The sequence below is a fragment of the Diorhabda sublineata genome, chromosome 6 (genome assembly GCF_026230105.1).
Source record: "Diorhabda sublineata isolate icDioSubl1.1 chromosome 6, icDioSubl1.1, whole genome shotgun sequence".
Classification (NCBI taxonomy): domain Eukaryota; kingdom Metazoa; phylum Arthropoda; class Insecta; order Coleoptera; family Chrysomelidae; genus Diorhabda; species Diorhabda sublineata.
Genome location: NC_079479.1, coordinates 5,271,625 through 5,288,255, shown reverse-complemented (window position 1 = coordinate 5,288,255; position 16,631 = coordinate 5,271,625). Strand labels below are relative to the sequence as shown.

The following is a 16,631-nucleotide window of genomic DNA, read 5'->3' as shown; positions in this document are numbered from 1 at the left end:
TCGACAAATGTAATTTCATCAGATTTTTGGATTCGCAAAAAAAACATGAAAGTCGATCGTCATAAAACACATTCAATAGCTATTTAATGCTGATTTTATGGTAAATTATTGATTTTATTTTACATAAAATCTCTCAGACATCTCAATACACAACATAATCGTTGTAAACATTGTTAGCAATCTAGAAATTAATCGGTTACATTTACTTCTTCTCCAATCCACGAATGAGTTCTTGCAATTACGTTTCATTTTGAATTCATACAAAAGTTGCTGAGTATACTTTTTATTTCTATCGCTACACCTTTTGAAGCGCGTTTCGAAAACAGTTATCATCTTCAGAGACCGAAAGTAAACTGTTTACCTTTATATAACCATATCACCAATGATTCCATACATTCCAGCTCGTATACAATCTTATCAAAGATTTTCCTAAGCTTTGTTTGTCTTTCGTGGTTTCCATTTACATCTAATTTTCCACTGTTGGCTCAAAATACGATCGCTGTTGTGATACACAATTTTTTCCATTTCCTCAAAGTTGATATTCAGAATTATTCTTTTCGCTTTTCTATTTGAACTACAAACTCATATGATGTTTTGAAGGTGATACTGGAATAAGACAGTGAACTACTTTTGGTTCAATTTCTTCATCTTCTGAATTTTTTATTTTAATTTATTAGTCGTACAAATGGATCTTGAGCCTTCTTTGTAAATCTGCCGCTGGATAATCTTTGTTCAAAGCCCATTCCAATTTAAAGTATCGATTCCAGATAGTTCTACTTTCACTTATTTCTCCCCAAGCTTTTTTACATTATATTTATCATTATAGTAACTTTGTTTTCAAATCATCATTCGATCTTATTTCATTGTCGCATTCCATATTTTGGTTACATCTTCCAACATTTGTGTGAACAACTGTGAAGATCAGAAGCCTTGTTATGATTAATAAATATTTGATGATATATTTTTTATCGTTTCAGATTATATCTCAGCGCGGAACCATCGGCGGATCCCCAGGAATGTGTGATACCTCAAGGTATCCTGGAATCTTCCATTAAAATCACGAACGAACCTCCAACTGGCATGTTTGCTAATTTACATAAAGCCTTGGACAACTTTAACCAAGAAACATTGGAAATGTGTACTAAGGAAGCGGAATTCAAAGCTATTTTATTTTCACTATGCTATTTCCATGCGGTAGTAGCGGAGAGAAGAAAATTTGGTCCGCAAGGTTGGAATAGAAACTATCCATTTAACGTTGGGGACTTGACCATAAGCGTCAGCGTCTTGTATAATTATTTGGAAAACAATAGCAAAGTAAGTATGACATTTTAATAACGAAGGTTGACTGAATTATTTCCATTTTAACAAAGAAATGAGACATTTTTTTCTTAATCATTTTCAACTTTTCTAAATAATAGATGTTTTTCTCCTCAAAAGACGTTTACGTATGCGATAATGTCTGGAGACCAGATCTGGTGAAAACGGTGGTTGGTTAACCAATTCGAAGTGCAATTCGTTAATTTTAGCGTTGTGCGTTGTCATGAAAATAAATTACTCTTTTTCTCGAATTGTGGTCGCTGACTTGTAATTTCTTTCTTTACCATATCAAGTGCTTGATACTCTCCTGTTGTTTTACCTTCTTGGTCTTGGACTATCCCAAATAACGAACGCCATACGGAAAACATTCCAATCATTTCGCTCAAACTGCATCAATAAGGCTTGAGAAATGCATTTTTTTATCCAAAGTAAGCAAACGCTGGAATAATCTAATTATGCATAATGCTTCAGTCAGTCTTTGGCAAATGTACTCTTTGGATATGCCAATAGCCTCTTCGGTCTCTCTAATCTTAACTCGGTGGTTTTCCTGTATCATTTTGTGAGCTTTTTCGATGATATCGCTGGTTATCGCAGTCTTTGACCGTCCCGAAGCCTCATTCGTTAGTCAAATTGATATGGTCACGTTGGAATCAGCAAAATTGGAAACAAAAGCCTCGAGTAATTGTGGCAGCAAAAATAAAGTGGAATTGGTTGGCTTAGAGAGAGAGAGAAATGCTTTATTGTCAAAAATTTGTAGACAAAAGCTTGTAAAAAACTAAGAAAAACAAAAACACAAATAACTAAAGATACAAATAAAATCCAAATATAAAGAACACACAATAAAACTAGAATGAATACCGAAGTTACCTTTTAAAATGTACATGCTAAAATATGCCTCCAAATTATTGCGAAACGCGGGAGAACATATTATAGATTTGATGTCAATTGGCAAGTGATTGTGCAGTTTTTTGCATTGTAAAATATTGAGCCATTAACTGAACGTGGAGTGGGTGGATAAATGCCGTTTCAATAGTGACGAACTGTTGCTTGAAGATCGTTCGTCTTCAGGCCGTCCATCTGTACTGGAAAGGAAAGCAGAGCCAACATACTACCAGCACCCACTGATTATGGAACTTCTACTACATTCAGAATTTGGTATGGTCATTGCACCGTCGAATTACTTATTATTCAGATACATAGCGAAATTTTCTCGTGAAAAAATTTGATCCAAAGGAGTCTCAGTCTATGTCCAAGGAATAGTTTCACCAAGGGTTTAAAAAGCTTGTTCAACATTGGATGGAAATCATATAATACGATTGGATACTTCGAATATCAAGCCTTTTTTTATATGATTATTTACAGGACTATTTTATACACTAAAAATCGAAATAACTTCACTCAATACGTCTTTTGGTGACTTATGCTTCTTTATGTCGAAGCCACGCTTGTCTTTGGATATATTTTCCAAATATTTCTGAATAAATTTAATTTGTTTCTTCACGGCACTGTTCAAATTTGAGGATGCCAAGCCAAGCTACATTAAATTAAATACAGTTGATAACTTCTACGTTAATTTATTGTCTATTGATGGTAAACAAATAGTTTAATAAAGTTTTGGTATATTTGAGGTACCTTGGGAAGATTTGCGTTATCTATTTGGTGAAATAATGTACGGTGGTCACATAACCGATGACTGGGATAGAAGATTATGTAGGAGTTACCTTTTTAATTACATGCAACCTGAATTGCTCGACGGTGATTTGATGTACGCCGAAGGATTTCAATGTCCGCCTAATACGGATTACGCGGGTTATCACAAATACATCGACTCTAGATTACCACCGGAAAGTCCTTATTTATACGGTTTACACCCTAATGCCGAGATCGGTTTCTTAGCTAGTACTTCGGATAACATGTTCAGGACCATTTTCGAAATGCAACCTAGAGATGCCGGAGCTGCTGCCGGAGCAGGAATTTCTAGAGAGGAGAAAGTATGTCATATAAACTTTGTTTTTTTGTATTCCGGTAGGTGTATAGAAAAATATAAAAATGAATATTTTTGAATAGGTGAGGGGCACAATAGAAGATATACTTGATAAATTACCTGAAGCTTTCCCAGTAGCAGAAATGATGGCGAAAGTTGAGGATAGAACCCCGTATATTATTGTCGCGTTCCAAGAATGCGATCGCATGAATAACTTGACATCTGAAATGAAGAGGTCTCTCCACGAACTCGATCTGGGTATGTTACAAAAGTCATCATAGATTTTTTGAAGGTTGTGTCTGAGCTTGCATAAAACGGATTGTTTTAGATGGTTTATCTTCGGATTGATACATAATATAGTTCATAAAATATATGAGATATATAATCCAGGCCGTAAGGTTTTATGCGCTTACGTGCAAAGACCAACTGAAAATGCTTCATACCACTATTTAACGATGACATTTACCCGTCTAATAAGAAAAAGTAGAAGAAGTAAAATCCAAATACAATTTCAAAACTGAAAGTTTATGTTTTATCCACCCGGGTTATAATAGTTGAAAAATATCAGGAGTTTGTAGAAAATACAATCTTTTAAATAACAATAGTTTTGCTATAATCATAGATACAAAACAACTACGAAACTGAGAAAATATAATACAAGTATAATACAATATAATCTAATAATTAGTTCAATATCGTGGGGAACGAAAAGTATAAAAATGATAATTTGTAGCCCGGGAATAGGCGTTGTAATTTTCATGGAAGTTTTATATCGAAAGTTATCAATTTGTTTGTAAAATGAACTTTAAAATATCCATTATTTTAGTCGGCTACCAATCCCTTATAGTCCAGGAGTTGGCGTTGCAATTTTTATAGAATTTATCAACTTCTTCCGCCTGAAGCCACACAGAAAGGAAAAGTTAAAAGAATTATTATTGCCAAGACAAAATTTGCAAAACGGAAATGAGATCATTTTTGGCTAAAGTAGACATAAGTTTAGTTGGCTACAAATATCTTTTAGTCCGGGAGTTGACGTTGCAGTTTTTATAGAAATTTAAATTTTATATCGATTTCTTAAGTTATCAACTTGTTTTGCCAGAAACCACACAGAAATGAAAAGCTCAAAAAATCATTATTGCCCAAGCAACATTTCTAAAACAGAAATCAGATCATTTTTGGCTAAAATATCTATTATTTTAGTAGTTTTAGTTACTTTATAGCTCGGGAATTGGCGTTGCAGTTTTATAGAAATTTTTAACTTATCAACTTGTTTCGCCTGAAGCCACATAGAAAGGAAAAGCCGAAAAATTATTCCAAAACGAAAATGAGATAGATTTTGGCCGAAATATACATTATTTTAGTTGGCTAACAATACCTTATAATACCCTTAATTTATCAACTTGTTTTGCCTGAAGCCACACAGAAAGAAGCCAAAAACAATTATTATAGCTAAAGCAAAATTTGCAAAATGGAAATGAGATTATTTTTGGCTCAAATATTCATTATTTTAGTTGGCTACCAATACCTTATGATACCCTTAATTTATCAACTTGTTTTGCCTGAAGCCACACAAAAAGAAGCCAAAACAATTATTATAGCTAAAGCAAAATTTGCAAAATGGAAATGAGATTATTTTTGGCTCAAATATTCATTATTTTAGTTGGCTACCAATACCTTATAATACCGTTAATTTATCAACTTGTTTTGCCTGAAGCCACACAAAAATAAGCCAAAACAATTATTATAGCTAAAGCAAAATTTGCAAAATGGAAATGAGATTATTTTTGGCTCAAATATTCATTATTTTAGTTGGCTACCAATACCTTATGATACCCTTAATTTATCAACTTGTTTTGCCTGAAGCCACACAAAAAGAAGCCAAAACAATTATTATAGCTAAAGCAAAATTTGCAAAATGGAAATAAGATTATTTTTGGCTCAAATATTCATTATTTTAGTTGGCTACCAATACCTTATGATACCCTTAATTTATCAACTTGTTTTGCCTGAAGCCACACAAAAATAAGCCAAAACAATTATTATAGCTAAAGCAAAATTTGCAAAATGGAAATGAGATTATTTTTGGCTCAAATATTCATTATTTTAGTTGGCTACCAATACCTTATGATACCCTTAATTTATCAACTTGTTTTGCCTGAAGCCACACAAAAAGAAGCCAAAACAATTATTATAGCTAAAGCAAAATTTGCAAAATGGAAATGAGATTATTTTTGGCTCAAATATTCATTATTTTAGTTGGCTACCAATACCTTATGATACCCTTAATTTATCAACTTGTTTTGCCTGAAGCCACACAAAAAGAAGCCAAAACAATTATTATAGCTAAAGCAAAATTTGCAAAATGGAAATGAGATTATTTTTGGCTCAAATATTCATTATTTTAGTTGGCTACCAATACCTTATGATACCCTTAATTTATCAACTTGTTTTGCCTGAAGCCACACAAAAAGAAGCCAAAACAATTATTATAGCTAAAGCAAAATTTGCAAAATGGAAATGAGATTATTTTTGGCTCAAATATTCATTATTTTAGTTGGCTACCAATACCTTATGATACCCTTAATTTATCAACTTGTTTTGCCTGAAGCCACACAAAAAGAAGCCAAAACAATTATTATAGCTAAAGCAAAATTTGCAAAATGGAAATGAGATTATTTTTGGCTCAAATATTCATTATTTTAGTTGGCTACCAATACCTTATAATACCGTTAATTTATCAACTTGTTTTGCCTGAAGCCACACAAAAATAAGCCAAAACAATTATTATAGCTAAAGCAAAATTTGCAAAATGGAAATGAGATTATTTTTGGCTCAAATATTCATTATTTTAGTTGGCTACCAATACCTTATGATACCCTTAATTTATCAACTTGTTTTGCCTGAAGCCACACAAAAAGAAGCCAAAACAATTATTATAGCTAAAGCAAAATTTGCAAAATGGAAATAAGATTATTTTTGGCTCAAATATTCATTATTTTAGTTGGCTACCAATACCTTATGATACCCTTAATTTATCAACTTGTTTTGCCTGAAGCCACACAAAAATAAGCCAAAACAATTATTATAGCTAAAGCAAAATTTGCAAAATGGAAATGAGATTATTTTTGGCTCAAATATTCATTATTTTAGTTGGCTACCAATACCTTATGATACCCTTAATTTATCAACTTGTTTTGCCTGAAGCCACACAAAAAGAAGCCAAAACAATTATTATAGCTAAAGCAAAATTTGCAAAATGGAAATAAGATTATTTTTGGCTCAAATATTCATTATTTTAGTTGGCTACCAATACCTTATGATACCCTTAATTTATCAACTTGTTTTGCCTGAAGCCACACAAAAATAAGCCAAAACAATTATTATAGCTAAAGCAAAATTTACAAAATGGAAATGAGATTATTTTTGGCTCAAATATCCATATTTTAGTTGGAAATCAATACCTTATAGTCCAGGATTTGGCGTTGCAAATTTTATAGAAAATTTATATCGAATTCTCAAGTTATCAACTTGTTTTGCCAGAAACCACACTGAAATGAAAAGCTCAAAAAATTATTATTGCCCAAACAACATTTCTAAAACAGAAATGAGATATTTTAAAATATATTAGTTGGCTACCAATACTTTTTAGTCCAGGAGCTGGCGCTGCAATTTTTACAGAATCTTTAAGTTATCAACTTTTTCCGCCTGAAGCCACATAGAAAGGAAAAGCTAAAAGAATTATTATTTCCAATGCAAAATTTGCAAAGTAGAAATGAGATCATTCTTGGCTAGATCTCCATTATTTTAGTTGACTGTTTATCATCAGGAAATAGATTTTTGATGAAGTGATATCACTAAAAAATTGTATACCGTCTAAATTTTTTATAATACGTTCTTCCTCTTGTACCTCAATATCTAAGTCCATGCCGGCTTTCAAAAGACTATTTTCAGGAATGTTATGAAACTCGTACAAAAAGCATAATATTGAATAGCACTCAGATAATAAGGTGAATCTTTAATGTACCGATGAAATTGAATGACTAAGAATTGCAAAACACACAGCAGCGTTTAACTGCTGAAAAGAATTTGAAACATTTTTCCTAACTTGGAGATGAGAAATTCAGAATCAATACATAAATTTTTAGCAAGTGTTGCTGCTAATTCCTCAAAAACCGACGTTTAAATCCATGATAAGCAAAAAAGCCTTCAATCATTACATTTTTTCACCACGAATCTTGCTATGGAATGAAAAAGCGAATGAAAGAGTAGATAATATTGAACCACCACTTTTTGCATTACACTCTATTTATTAAACTATCCTTAAGGAAAAAATAGGATTTGTATATTTTGATTTTTTAATATAAATTATGTAATTTTATTTCAAAGGATACATAAAAAATTTGTTTATATAACCCTTTTCATATATAGAGGATTAATATTTTAGGTTTAAAAGGAGAACTGACTATAACTTCCGACATGGAGTATCTAGATGAAGCGCTATTCATGGATCAAGTTCCGGAATCATGGTCAGTCAAAGCCTATCCTAGTTTGTTACCATTAGGACAGTGGGTAGGGGATTTAACTCTGAGAATTAAAGAGCTAGAAGGCTGGACAAATGACTTTTCTATGCCTCCAACAGTTTGGTTGGGTGGATTCTTTAATCCGCAATCTTTTTTGACTGCCATTATGCAGCAAACGGCTAGAAAGAACGAATGGCCTTTAGATAAAATGTGTTTGATGACTGACGTAACTAAGAAACAAAAAGAAGACTTTACGGCTGCCCCCAGAGAGGGTTCGTATGTTTCCGGACTCTATATGGAGGGAGCGAGGTAATTCTTTTGCATTCATTTTAAATTTGGTAAAAAAATATTGATAGGTCCATTCAAACGTCTTAGGAACTAACAGTTCATATAATAGTTTCAATGATTATCATGTGAAGTGGCTAAAAAATATGATCAATTCGTAAATTATACATCATTAAGTCCTCTAATTCTAGCTATAACGCTTATAAACTACCATTTTATATAGGTTATAATATATTGAACTCATTTTAGAATTTTCTAGATCATTTTAGAAATTTATAGAACTTCATCGAATATTCTAAATCGATTTCCAGATTATTCAAGAAATTTCTAGAGCTTCTTAGAACATTCTAAGTCGATTATAATAAATTGCACTCGTTTTGAAACTTTCCAAGTCATTCGGGAAATTTCTAGAACTTCCTAGAACATTCTAAATTGTTTATAATGAATTGCAGTGGTTTTGGAACTTTTCAGATCATTTCTAGGAAAAATTTAGAGTTTTCTAGAACATCCTAAATAGATTATATTAAAGTGCACTCGCTTTAGAGCTTTTCAGATCGTTAGGGAAATTTTTAGAACTTTCTAGAACATTCTAAATCGATTATAACACATTGCAGTCGTTTTGGAACTTTCCAGAGCATTTCTGGGAAATTTCTAAAGCTTTTTAGAGCATTTTAAATCGATTATAATAAATTGCACTCGCTTTGCAACTTTTCAGATTCTTCGGAAAATTTTTGGAACTTTCTAGAACATTCTAAATCGATTATAATAAATTGTAGACGATTTGGAACTTTCCAGCGCATTTCTAGCGCTTTCTAGAGCATTCTCAATGGATTATGAGAAATTGCATTTTTTTGAAATTTTCCAGATCATTTCTATGAAATTTCTAGAGCTGTATAGAGCATTCTCAATGGATTATGAGAAATTGCACTTTTTTGGAACTTTCACATCGTTTGGAACATTTTTTGAAATTTCTATAACACTATAAATCGATTATAATAAATTGTAGACGATTTGGAACTTTCCAGCGCATTTCTAGAGCTTTCTAGAGCATTCTCAATGGATTATGAGAAATTGCATTTTTTTGAAACTTTCCAGATCATTTCTATGAAATTTCTAGAGCTTTATAGAGCATTCTCAATGGATTATGAGAAATTGCACTTTTTTGAAACTTTCCAGATCATTTCTATGAAATTTCTAGAGCTTTATAGAGCATTCTCAATGGATTATGAGAAATTGCACTTTTTTGGAACTTTCACATCATTTGGAACATTTTTGGAAATTTCTTGCACTCGTGTCAGAGCTTTTCCGATCCTTCGATAAATTTTTAGAACATTCTAAATCAATTACAATAGTTGAACATATTTTAGAAGTTTCTGGACCATTCCAAAAATTTTGAAATCTTCTCGGAGTTCTCATGTATTAGAAAAGGACAGAAATGTATGTTTTCACATTTTCTCCTCAACAACCACTCACCGCTATTAAACTCCCTAACGACCTGGAAACCAAGGGGTATTCACCATCCCAACGGGAAGTTAATTGGGGCTGGTGGTGATAGAAAATCGTTTCTTTACGTACTAAATAAACATTTTGAGTTCTAATATCAATTTCCGAAATAATTCTATCGTCCCATCAAACACCAATGTCATAATTATAAATATAATAAATTCCAATCGATTATTTTTAGATGGGATATACAGTTGAATAGCTTAGCCGATTCGAAACTGAAAGAATTGTTTCCGGTCGTACCCGTTATATTTATAAAAGCTATAACGCAGGATAAACAGGATTTGAAAAATATGTACGATTGTCCAGTCTACAAAACGAGAATGAGAGGTCCGACTTTCGTATGGACATTCAATTTAAAAACTAAAGAAAAAGCGCTCAAATGGGTTTTGGCGGGTGTTGCTTTACTATTACAAATTTGATTATTGTAGTTGGTTCAAAGTTTGTCGATATATTTTATTCGCATTAAATATTTATATTTGTTGAAGTGATTTTTTTATTCTTTTCTTCCAAATCGTCAAAGAATTTCAACATGGAAAATAGTTAATTAGATGGTATCCATGCTGGAGCGAAATGGTACTCTTTGTGCTAACCAAAACAGAGTTCGGTCAAAGATGCGAGTTGGAAAGCAATGGCAAACGACCAGCAGTTTTATCGTTTAAGTGTAGATACTTTTGATCCGTGGTAAATAATTTAATATTCAATGTGTTGTGACCTAAAAATTTGATATTTATGGAATATGTATACCATCAATTAATAATAAATCCACGTATCATATCGATTGCTAGAAATGGGAGGTTCTGGGTCCATTCCCATCGATTGGAAACAAGTGACCCAAATGTATTATTTGATTTTTGGAGAGTGAAGGTTCAATCAGAGTTTGTTAAGAAACTGACTCATATTAATCTATCAGTAAGAAGCTGCGGTTCTTGGTTCCCAAGCAAAACTCAATATCTTAAAATTATCTCATTTGTGAATAGAAAAACGATGCAAACGGTGATAAATATTGCAATGACTTGAGAAAAAGAGAGGATTAACAAGTGGGAATAATTACATTATTATACAAGAAAGAGGACGCAAGAAACTGCAACTGCAATTATGGAGGAATCACACTACTGAGTAGAGTCGGTAAGATATATACGAGAATAATAGACAACAAACTAAGGGACTAACTAGACAAAAACATAAGAGATTTAGACTGGATCAAATGGAAGATTATTCAACGCAATTCAAAGATAGCTGCTAGCCAAAAGGAAAATACCAAAACAAATAAAAACAAAATTCCAGCTATAGTACCAAACCATTTAAATTAGTTAAAAAACTAGATCCATCAGTGGAAAATTAACGTCAATGCCAATAAAGTAGATGGAAAATTTACACGGAAAACACATATCAGAAACAAGAGAAAGAGATTTGAAACTAAAAAATATGCATTGGCTACTTAACAAAAAGTTTCAACTAAGATTCTAAAACAAATACTCCATATGTTAAGTAGAGCTCCTTGGTACGTTACTAACCAAACAATTCATAATGATCTAAACATCCCATTAATCAAAGATGTGTTGAGGAAGAACGAAAGAAGAAGGTGATGTAAATTAATAAAAAAAATATAGAAACGTAGCCACATTTACATTAACATTTGGATCAGAGACATGGACACTTACAATCAGGTTTCTAAGAATACAAAAAGATACTTTAAAATAAGGAATAACAATTCAAGAGAAAGACTAGAACCAAAATCATAACAAAATATAGGAATTAGACTAAGATGGGTTGGCCATGCTAGGAAGATGAGAAAATAATATTAATAGAGAAGATATACCGTATGTTTCTGAGGAAACCGGCCATAGGATTTCCCATGTTACCATTTAATCTCCATGTTAACTTGGGTCGATTTTATTATTGATATATTAGTATTGGTTGATTGGTTGATATATTGGGTTGACCGCCCCCCCGGAGCGAGAAGGGTCTGGCCGCGCATGTAGGCAACCAGAAGTTAACATGGATTTTAAATGGTAACATGGGAAATCCTATGGCTGGGTTCCTCAGAAACATCTTGTATGAAGCACGAACTTACAAAAACAAGAAGAGAAGATCGCATAGAGCTGGACAGAAGAAACGAAAAAGTCATTAGAAAAACGAGGAATAAGATGGCAGGAAATAAAACTAAAACCGTAGGGTAGGAAAGAACAGTTTTGGATTAAGGAGTGACTCCAACAAGCCTTATATCTGAAAAGTAGAAAGGTATCAGTATTGATTAAGTGAGTGTTTGAATTACGAAATAAATGGAGGTTTGATAACAGGAGAAACTTGCTGTAGGCCAGATCTGAAGAATACTTTAGATGAGGAAGGAATTCTAATTCATGAAATTTTGTCATCATTTCCATTAATTTGTTACATGGGGATAAAACTCACTTTATCTTTATTCAAAAGCGGCTGTTGTATGTTGTTTTTTCACTTTCATTTTCAATATTGTCGATGAATTTTGTACTATACGAAAAATTACATGAATTTATTTCTATTAGCGTCATCCAAAAGTCAGCCTACGAACTTTTTAGCTCCCTTAATAGATAAACAAAATATCTATGCTTTGTTTCATCGATTGTAGCCTGAGTTTAAACTTTATTATTGGTTTCATTGTATCATACATTGCAGTTGCCTTATCATTACATCAATTTTCTACTAACTGCAGATCGCTAGGTAACAGATTTTGGTATTGTTTTCATTGATAAATGAAGACTACGTGTTTATCATGTCACTAGATTTAAATTTTATCTTGAACGGTAAATAAAAGATTTAATTTTTGATCTCACATGTGAATACTACTTGGTACGAGTCGTGTAACTAGCCCCATCTATGAGAATCAGACATAAAAACAAATTCATTGCATGTCACAACTTCCAAAACATATTCGTATAAAATTTCAATACAATGTTGCCAGTAGTTGCGACAAAATCGTAAAAATAAAATAGATAAAAATTATTTCTTCTAATCTGAATTCATTGGTTTGTAATTTAATGAAGAATCGATTCAAGGTGACACTGTAAAAAACTTTTGTCAGGGAATGCTAATGGAATTTTAAAGAAAGTTCACTCCGTGAAGTATTTCATTTCCAAGGAAGCGGACACGTTTTGAATATCAGATGAGGATCATACCAGACACAACGATGAGCTTCCTAATGCATACATAGTCAACATTTTGGCGACAACAATTGGAAAATTCGGAAAAATATTTTAATAGTTTCTATTTTATATATCATGCCAGTCACCATAAGCACAATAACGGTTTGAAGTAGTAAAGCCAAAATAAATAAAACCAAGACGCTAGTCGATGAAATAAATTGTTTAATTTGGGAAAAGGAAACGATATATGAACAAATAATTCGAAATTTCACGTGGATCATCATAGAATGTTAATTTTTGTTGAATTGGTAATTTACGTAACAAGTCCGGAAAGTACTTTTTTGTCGGACGAGTAGACAAGTTTCGAGGGCGAGCCGCGGGCCAGTCCTGGAACTTTGCTTACCCAAAAAAAAAAACGATTTCTTATCGTGCTAAGTATATTATTTTTACGGTAACCGTGTGGACTAGCTATTAACATTAATATATCAATAAGTGAAGATCACTTTTTTTTGTATTATGTATTTATAGCACAAAATTAGAAACATTCTAATTCTTGTTCATATTGAAATTCAAACAAATGGTAATATTAAACGGTTGCAATTTATTTGATATATTTTGAATTGGAAATGCTTGTTGTTGTCGAAGTTGAATATAAAGTATCCAAATTATGTTGATTCCACTATTATCAGCAAATACGAGGTCTGGCTATTAAATAACGAGACTGCGCGCCTAGAGGGCATCCGAGTAGTGCGTTGGGTATCTAGATATCTTGTCCGTCACTATTATAGTATTTGTACAGTAGCGGTTTGAAACGAATGTGTTTTTTCTCGTGCCGAAAATCATGAGTGACGAAAAACCGTATCACAAATCAAAAATTTATCGTTAAATTGAAAAGAACTCCGACTGAGTGCTATAAATTGTAGCAAGAGGCCTATGGGGACAATTCTCTATCTCGTGCTCGTGTTTTTGAGTGGTGTAAGTGCTTTAGTGACCGCCTGGAGAGCAAATCAAAACTCAAGGCAATGTTGATCGTTTTGTTCGACATTAACGTTACCGTGAATGGGTTCCAGACGGTCAGACTATTTTTTAGTTTTGACAACATTGCGAGAACGAGTTCGTAAAAACCAGCCCGATTTTGCACCAGGACAACGCACCTGCCCATAACGCGTTATCTGTGAAGCAGTATTTGGCCAGTAAGCGTACTCCAGTGCTCAAACATCCGCCGTACTCACCCGATTTGGCACCGTGCGACTTTTTTGGTTTCCGAAAATGAAATCTGTTTTGAAAGGGACACGATTTAAGTCGATGGAAGCGGTAAAGCAAGAAACGACTGATCTCCTAAAGGTGCTCAACAAAGGAGACTTCCAGCACTGCTTCGATCAATAGAAAAAATGTATGGAAAGGTGTGTGGCGAGGGAAGGGGAGTATATTGGGGGAGGGAATTCGAATGGAGAATAATTTTTATAATAAAACCCTTTTTCGTAATCAGTCTCGTAGGCAAGGCAATGATGATCTATGTAATTTGTAAGATTTGGTATTTTTGAAAATTCTGCATCTTCTAGCCTCAAATTTCCAAAACTGCGGAAACCAACAGGTTGAATCGAGTATTTTCTATTTTTACAACTTATTAATAAACTGTTGATTTGTTGTCATTAGAAAAATTTTGTAAAGCCTATTATTTGTGAATTAATTGTCTATATTTCCTTCAGTGACATTGGTAGACTTTCAGCCAACATATTTCTTTAAATTTGTGATATTTCCACCATTATTAGTTCGATTGAGACGATGTTATTTTGTGTAATTATTTGGAGCTTTGAGAATTCTGCAATCTCAAGCATCAAATTGTCAAAACTGTGAATACCAAGAGGCTGAATCGAACATTTTCCTTTTTTATAATTTATAAATAATCTGTTGTTTAGAGTTTTCCTAGTCATTTATATGATCAATTGCCATCTTTATTAGATCTTCTCGTCCACACGCACCTTCAAAACTAATAATTGTTTCTACCTGAAAGAAAAAACAAATTACATATGTTGAAACTTTTTTCTTATATTTGTGATTTTTTACTAAATTACCTTTAGGTAGATTTCATTGTCGGATTCCCTGATAAATTTGTTGATTTGTTTTCTGCTGAAGATTATCAATCCTAAGAAATGCGATAACCGTTGGAAACGTTGTTATGTTTGCATTATTTTTAATTAATATGGTCTGTTTCAGCATCGAGTACCAGGTCTCACGATTTCTGATTTTTGTGCCAAATAAGGTAAAATTGCGTCCTCCATACCAATTTTTGCATTACATTAAATCCATCCATTTCGTGAATAAACTATAAATACTTTCCAGACCAGGCCGAAAAGCTTACTTTCTTAAAAATAAAGTGTCCGGAAAATAGGTACTTTCCAAACGGTTGCCGAAAAACATTTTTGAACGTATACACTTTTAGTAGTATGAAAAGGGAGACTTATCTGTAACCTTGAAAAATGTCTGCTAAAACAAAAGAATTTTGTTGAGTGAATTCGATAAAAGTGTTAAGCGTTAAATCTCAGTGAAAAACGGCAACTGTCTGGTGTAAACTGTTGACATTTTTTGTTCCAAGGTCAAAGTTAACCAACTTCGTCACGATCACACAAAACAGTCTAAGTGACGATGTTTTCAAGACATTTCTCGAACACTGAGTAATACGAGGGTGACACTATGTATTTTGATTAAACTACTAACTAAACTTTTTAGGAAAATAAATTAATTTATGTTCAAAGTGATCACCAACTACATCAATGCTTGTTTTCAATTGCTTTCATTCACAACTTAAGTCTTGGAATACTCACAAAATCGCTTTACCTATTTCATACTCCGTTATGAAAAATCGACCAAGTACATGTCTCTTTATGCTCTTAAAACGAATTAAAAATCACATATGGCCCAATCAGGTGAATATAGAGGATATTCGTTAACTCTTTTACGTATAAATTCAAATGATTTCTATGCAGTATTAGACGATATTTCATCATGATGAATCGTCAACGTTGTGCTATACCAATTCACTCTAATTGTTCGTTGATTTTTAAGCTTAATTGCATCTAATAATCGTTTAGTATGTGAAAGAACTGTGGAGGAACTTTCTTGACACATCTTTGCTTATTCGCCATTGTTGAATTTTCGTGAACCCACTCACGGTCTACCTTTTGGAAATCGTCAAGCGTATGAGGCAATAACAATTTTTTTACATGAAATGTAAAAATAGCTGGAATTGAATTGAATCCATTTAAGATTATACCTCTCACTCTCTGTTCCCAACAGCAGTTAAAAAATGGAGCTTACCAGTACGTGCCTTATCAACAAGCTATCGTTTCCTCTTTTAAATTTATCATAGAAGCGAAATACAGTTGCGCGCGAATACAATCGCTTAAGACTTTGTAGTTTCCTCAAACCGACCTTGAAATTTAATATAGTAGATCATAGTGCACACAAAAGGTTTGTATGCATAAAAATAACGTTTTTGTTAAAATTTTTATAAAAATAATTTCGTACGTACCCATCGAGTCTGTCCTGTACATTGTTTACGTCTTTAAGCAAACGTATCGATAGAAATTTTCAAGGTTCAGGTAAGAAATCGATCATTCATTGAATAATCGATTAATTTTTCGATTGTAATGCTCTTATAATACTTCCCGACTAATTAAACCGAGAAAAAAGTTCGAATCGTCTCGAATTCATGCTTGCATAGAACGAAATGTTATGTAGGATTTATGTTACAACATTCCATATATTACTCCAACTGGAATCATTGAAAAAGTCGATACATTGAAAGAATCGATTCTATTATTAAAAACAGCCGAGAGAATAAAGAATCGTGAACGATCGCAGTATTCTCTGAAGATATTTCGAATTTTGGTGCATTAT

General features: G+C 32.7%; 1 protein-coding gene across 1 annotated transcript in view; it reads left to right on the top strand.

The window, feature by feature from the left end:
* Positions 1-10,031, top strand: part of LOC130445081 (dynein beta chain, ciliary-like) — a 67,960-nt gene extending 57,929 nt beyond the window's left edge. The window contains exons 19-23 of the mRNA XM_056780580.1: positions 978-1,314; positions 2,946-3,308; positions 3,385-3,559; positions 7,746-8,130; positions 9,791-10,031. Of these exons, the coding sequence (XP_056636558.1) occupies positions 978-1,314; positions 2,946-3,308; positions 3,385-3,559; positions 7,746-8,130; positions 9,791-10,031 (1,501 nt within the window). The remainder of the gene's footprint in view (positions 1-977; positions 1,315-2,945; positions 3,309-3,384; positions 3,560-7,745; positions 8,131-9,790) is intronic.
* Positions 10,032-16,631: the final 6,600 nt, after the last annotated feature.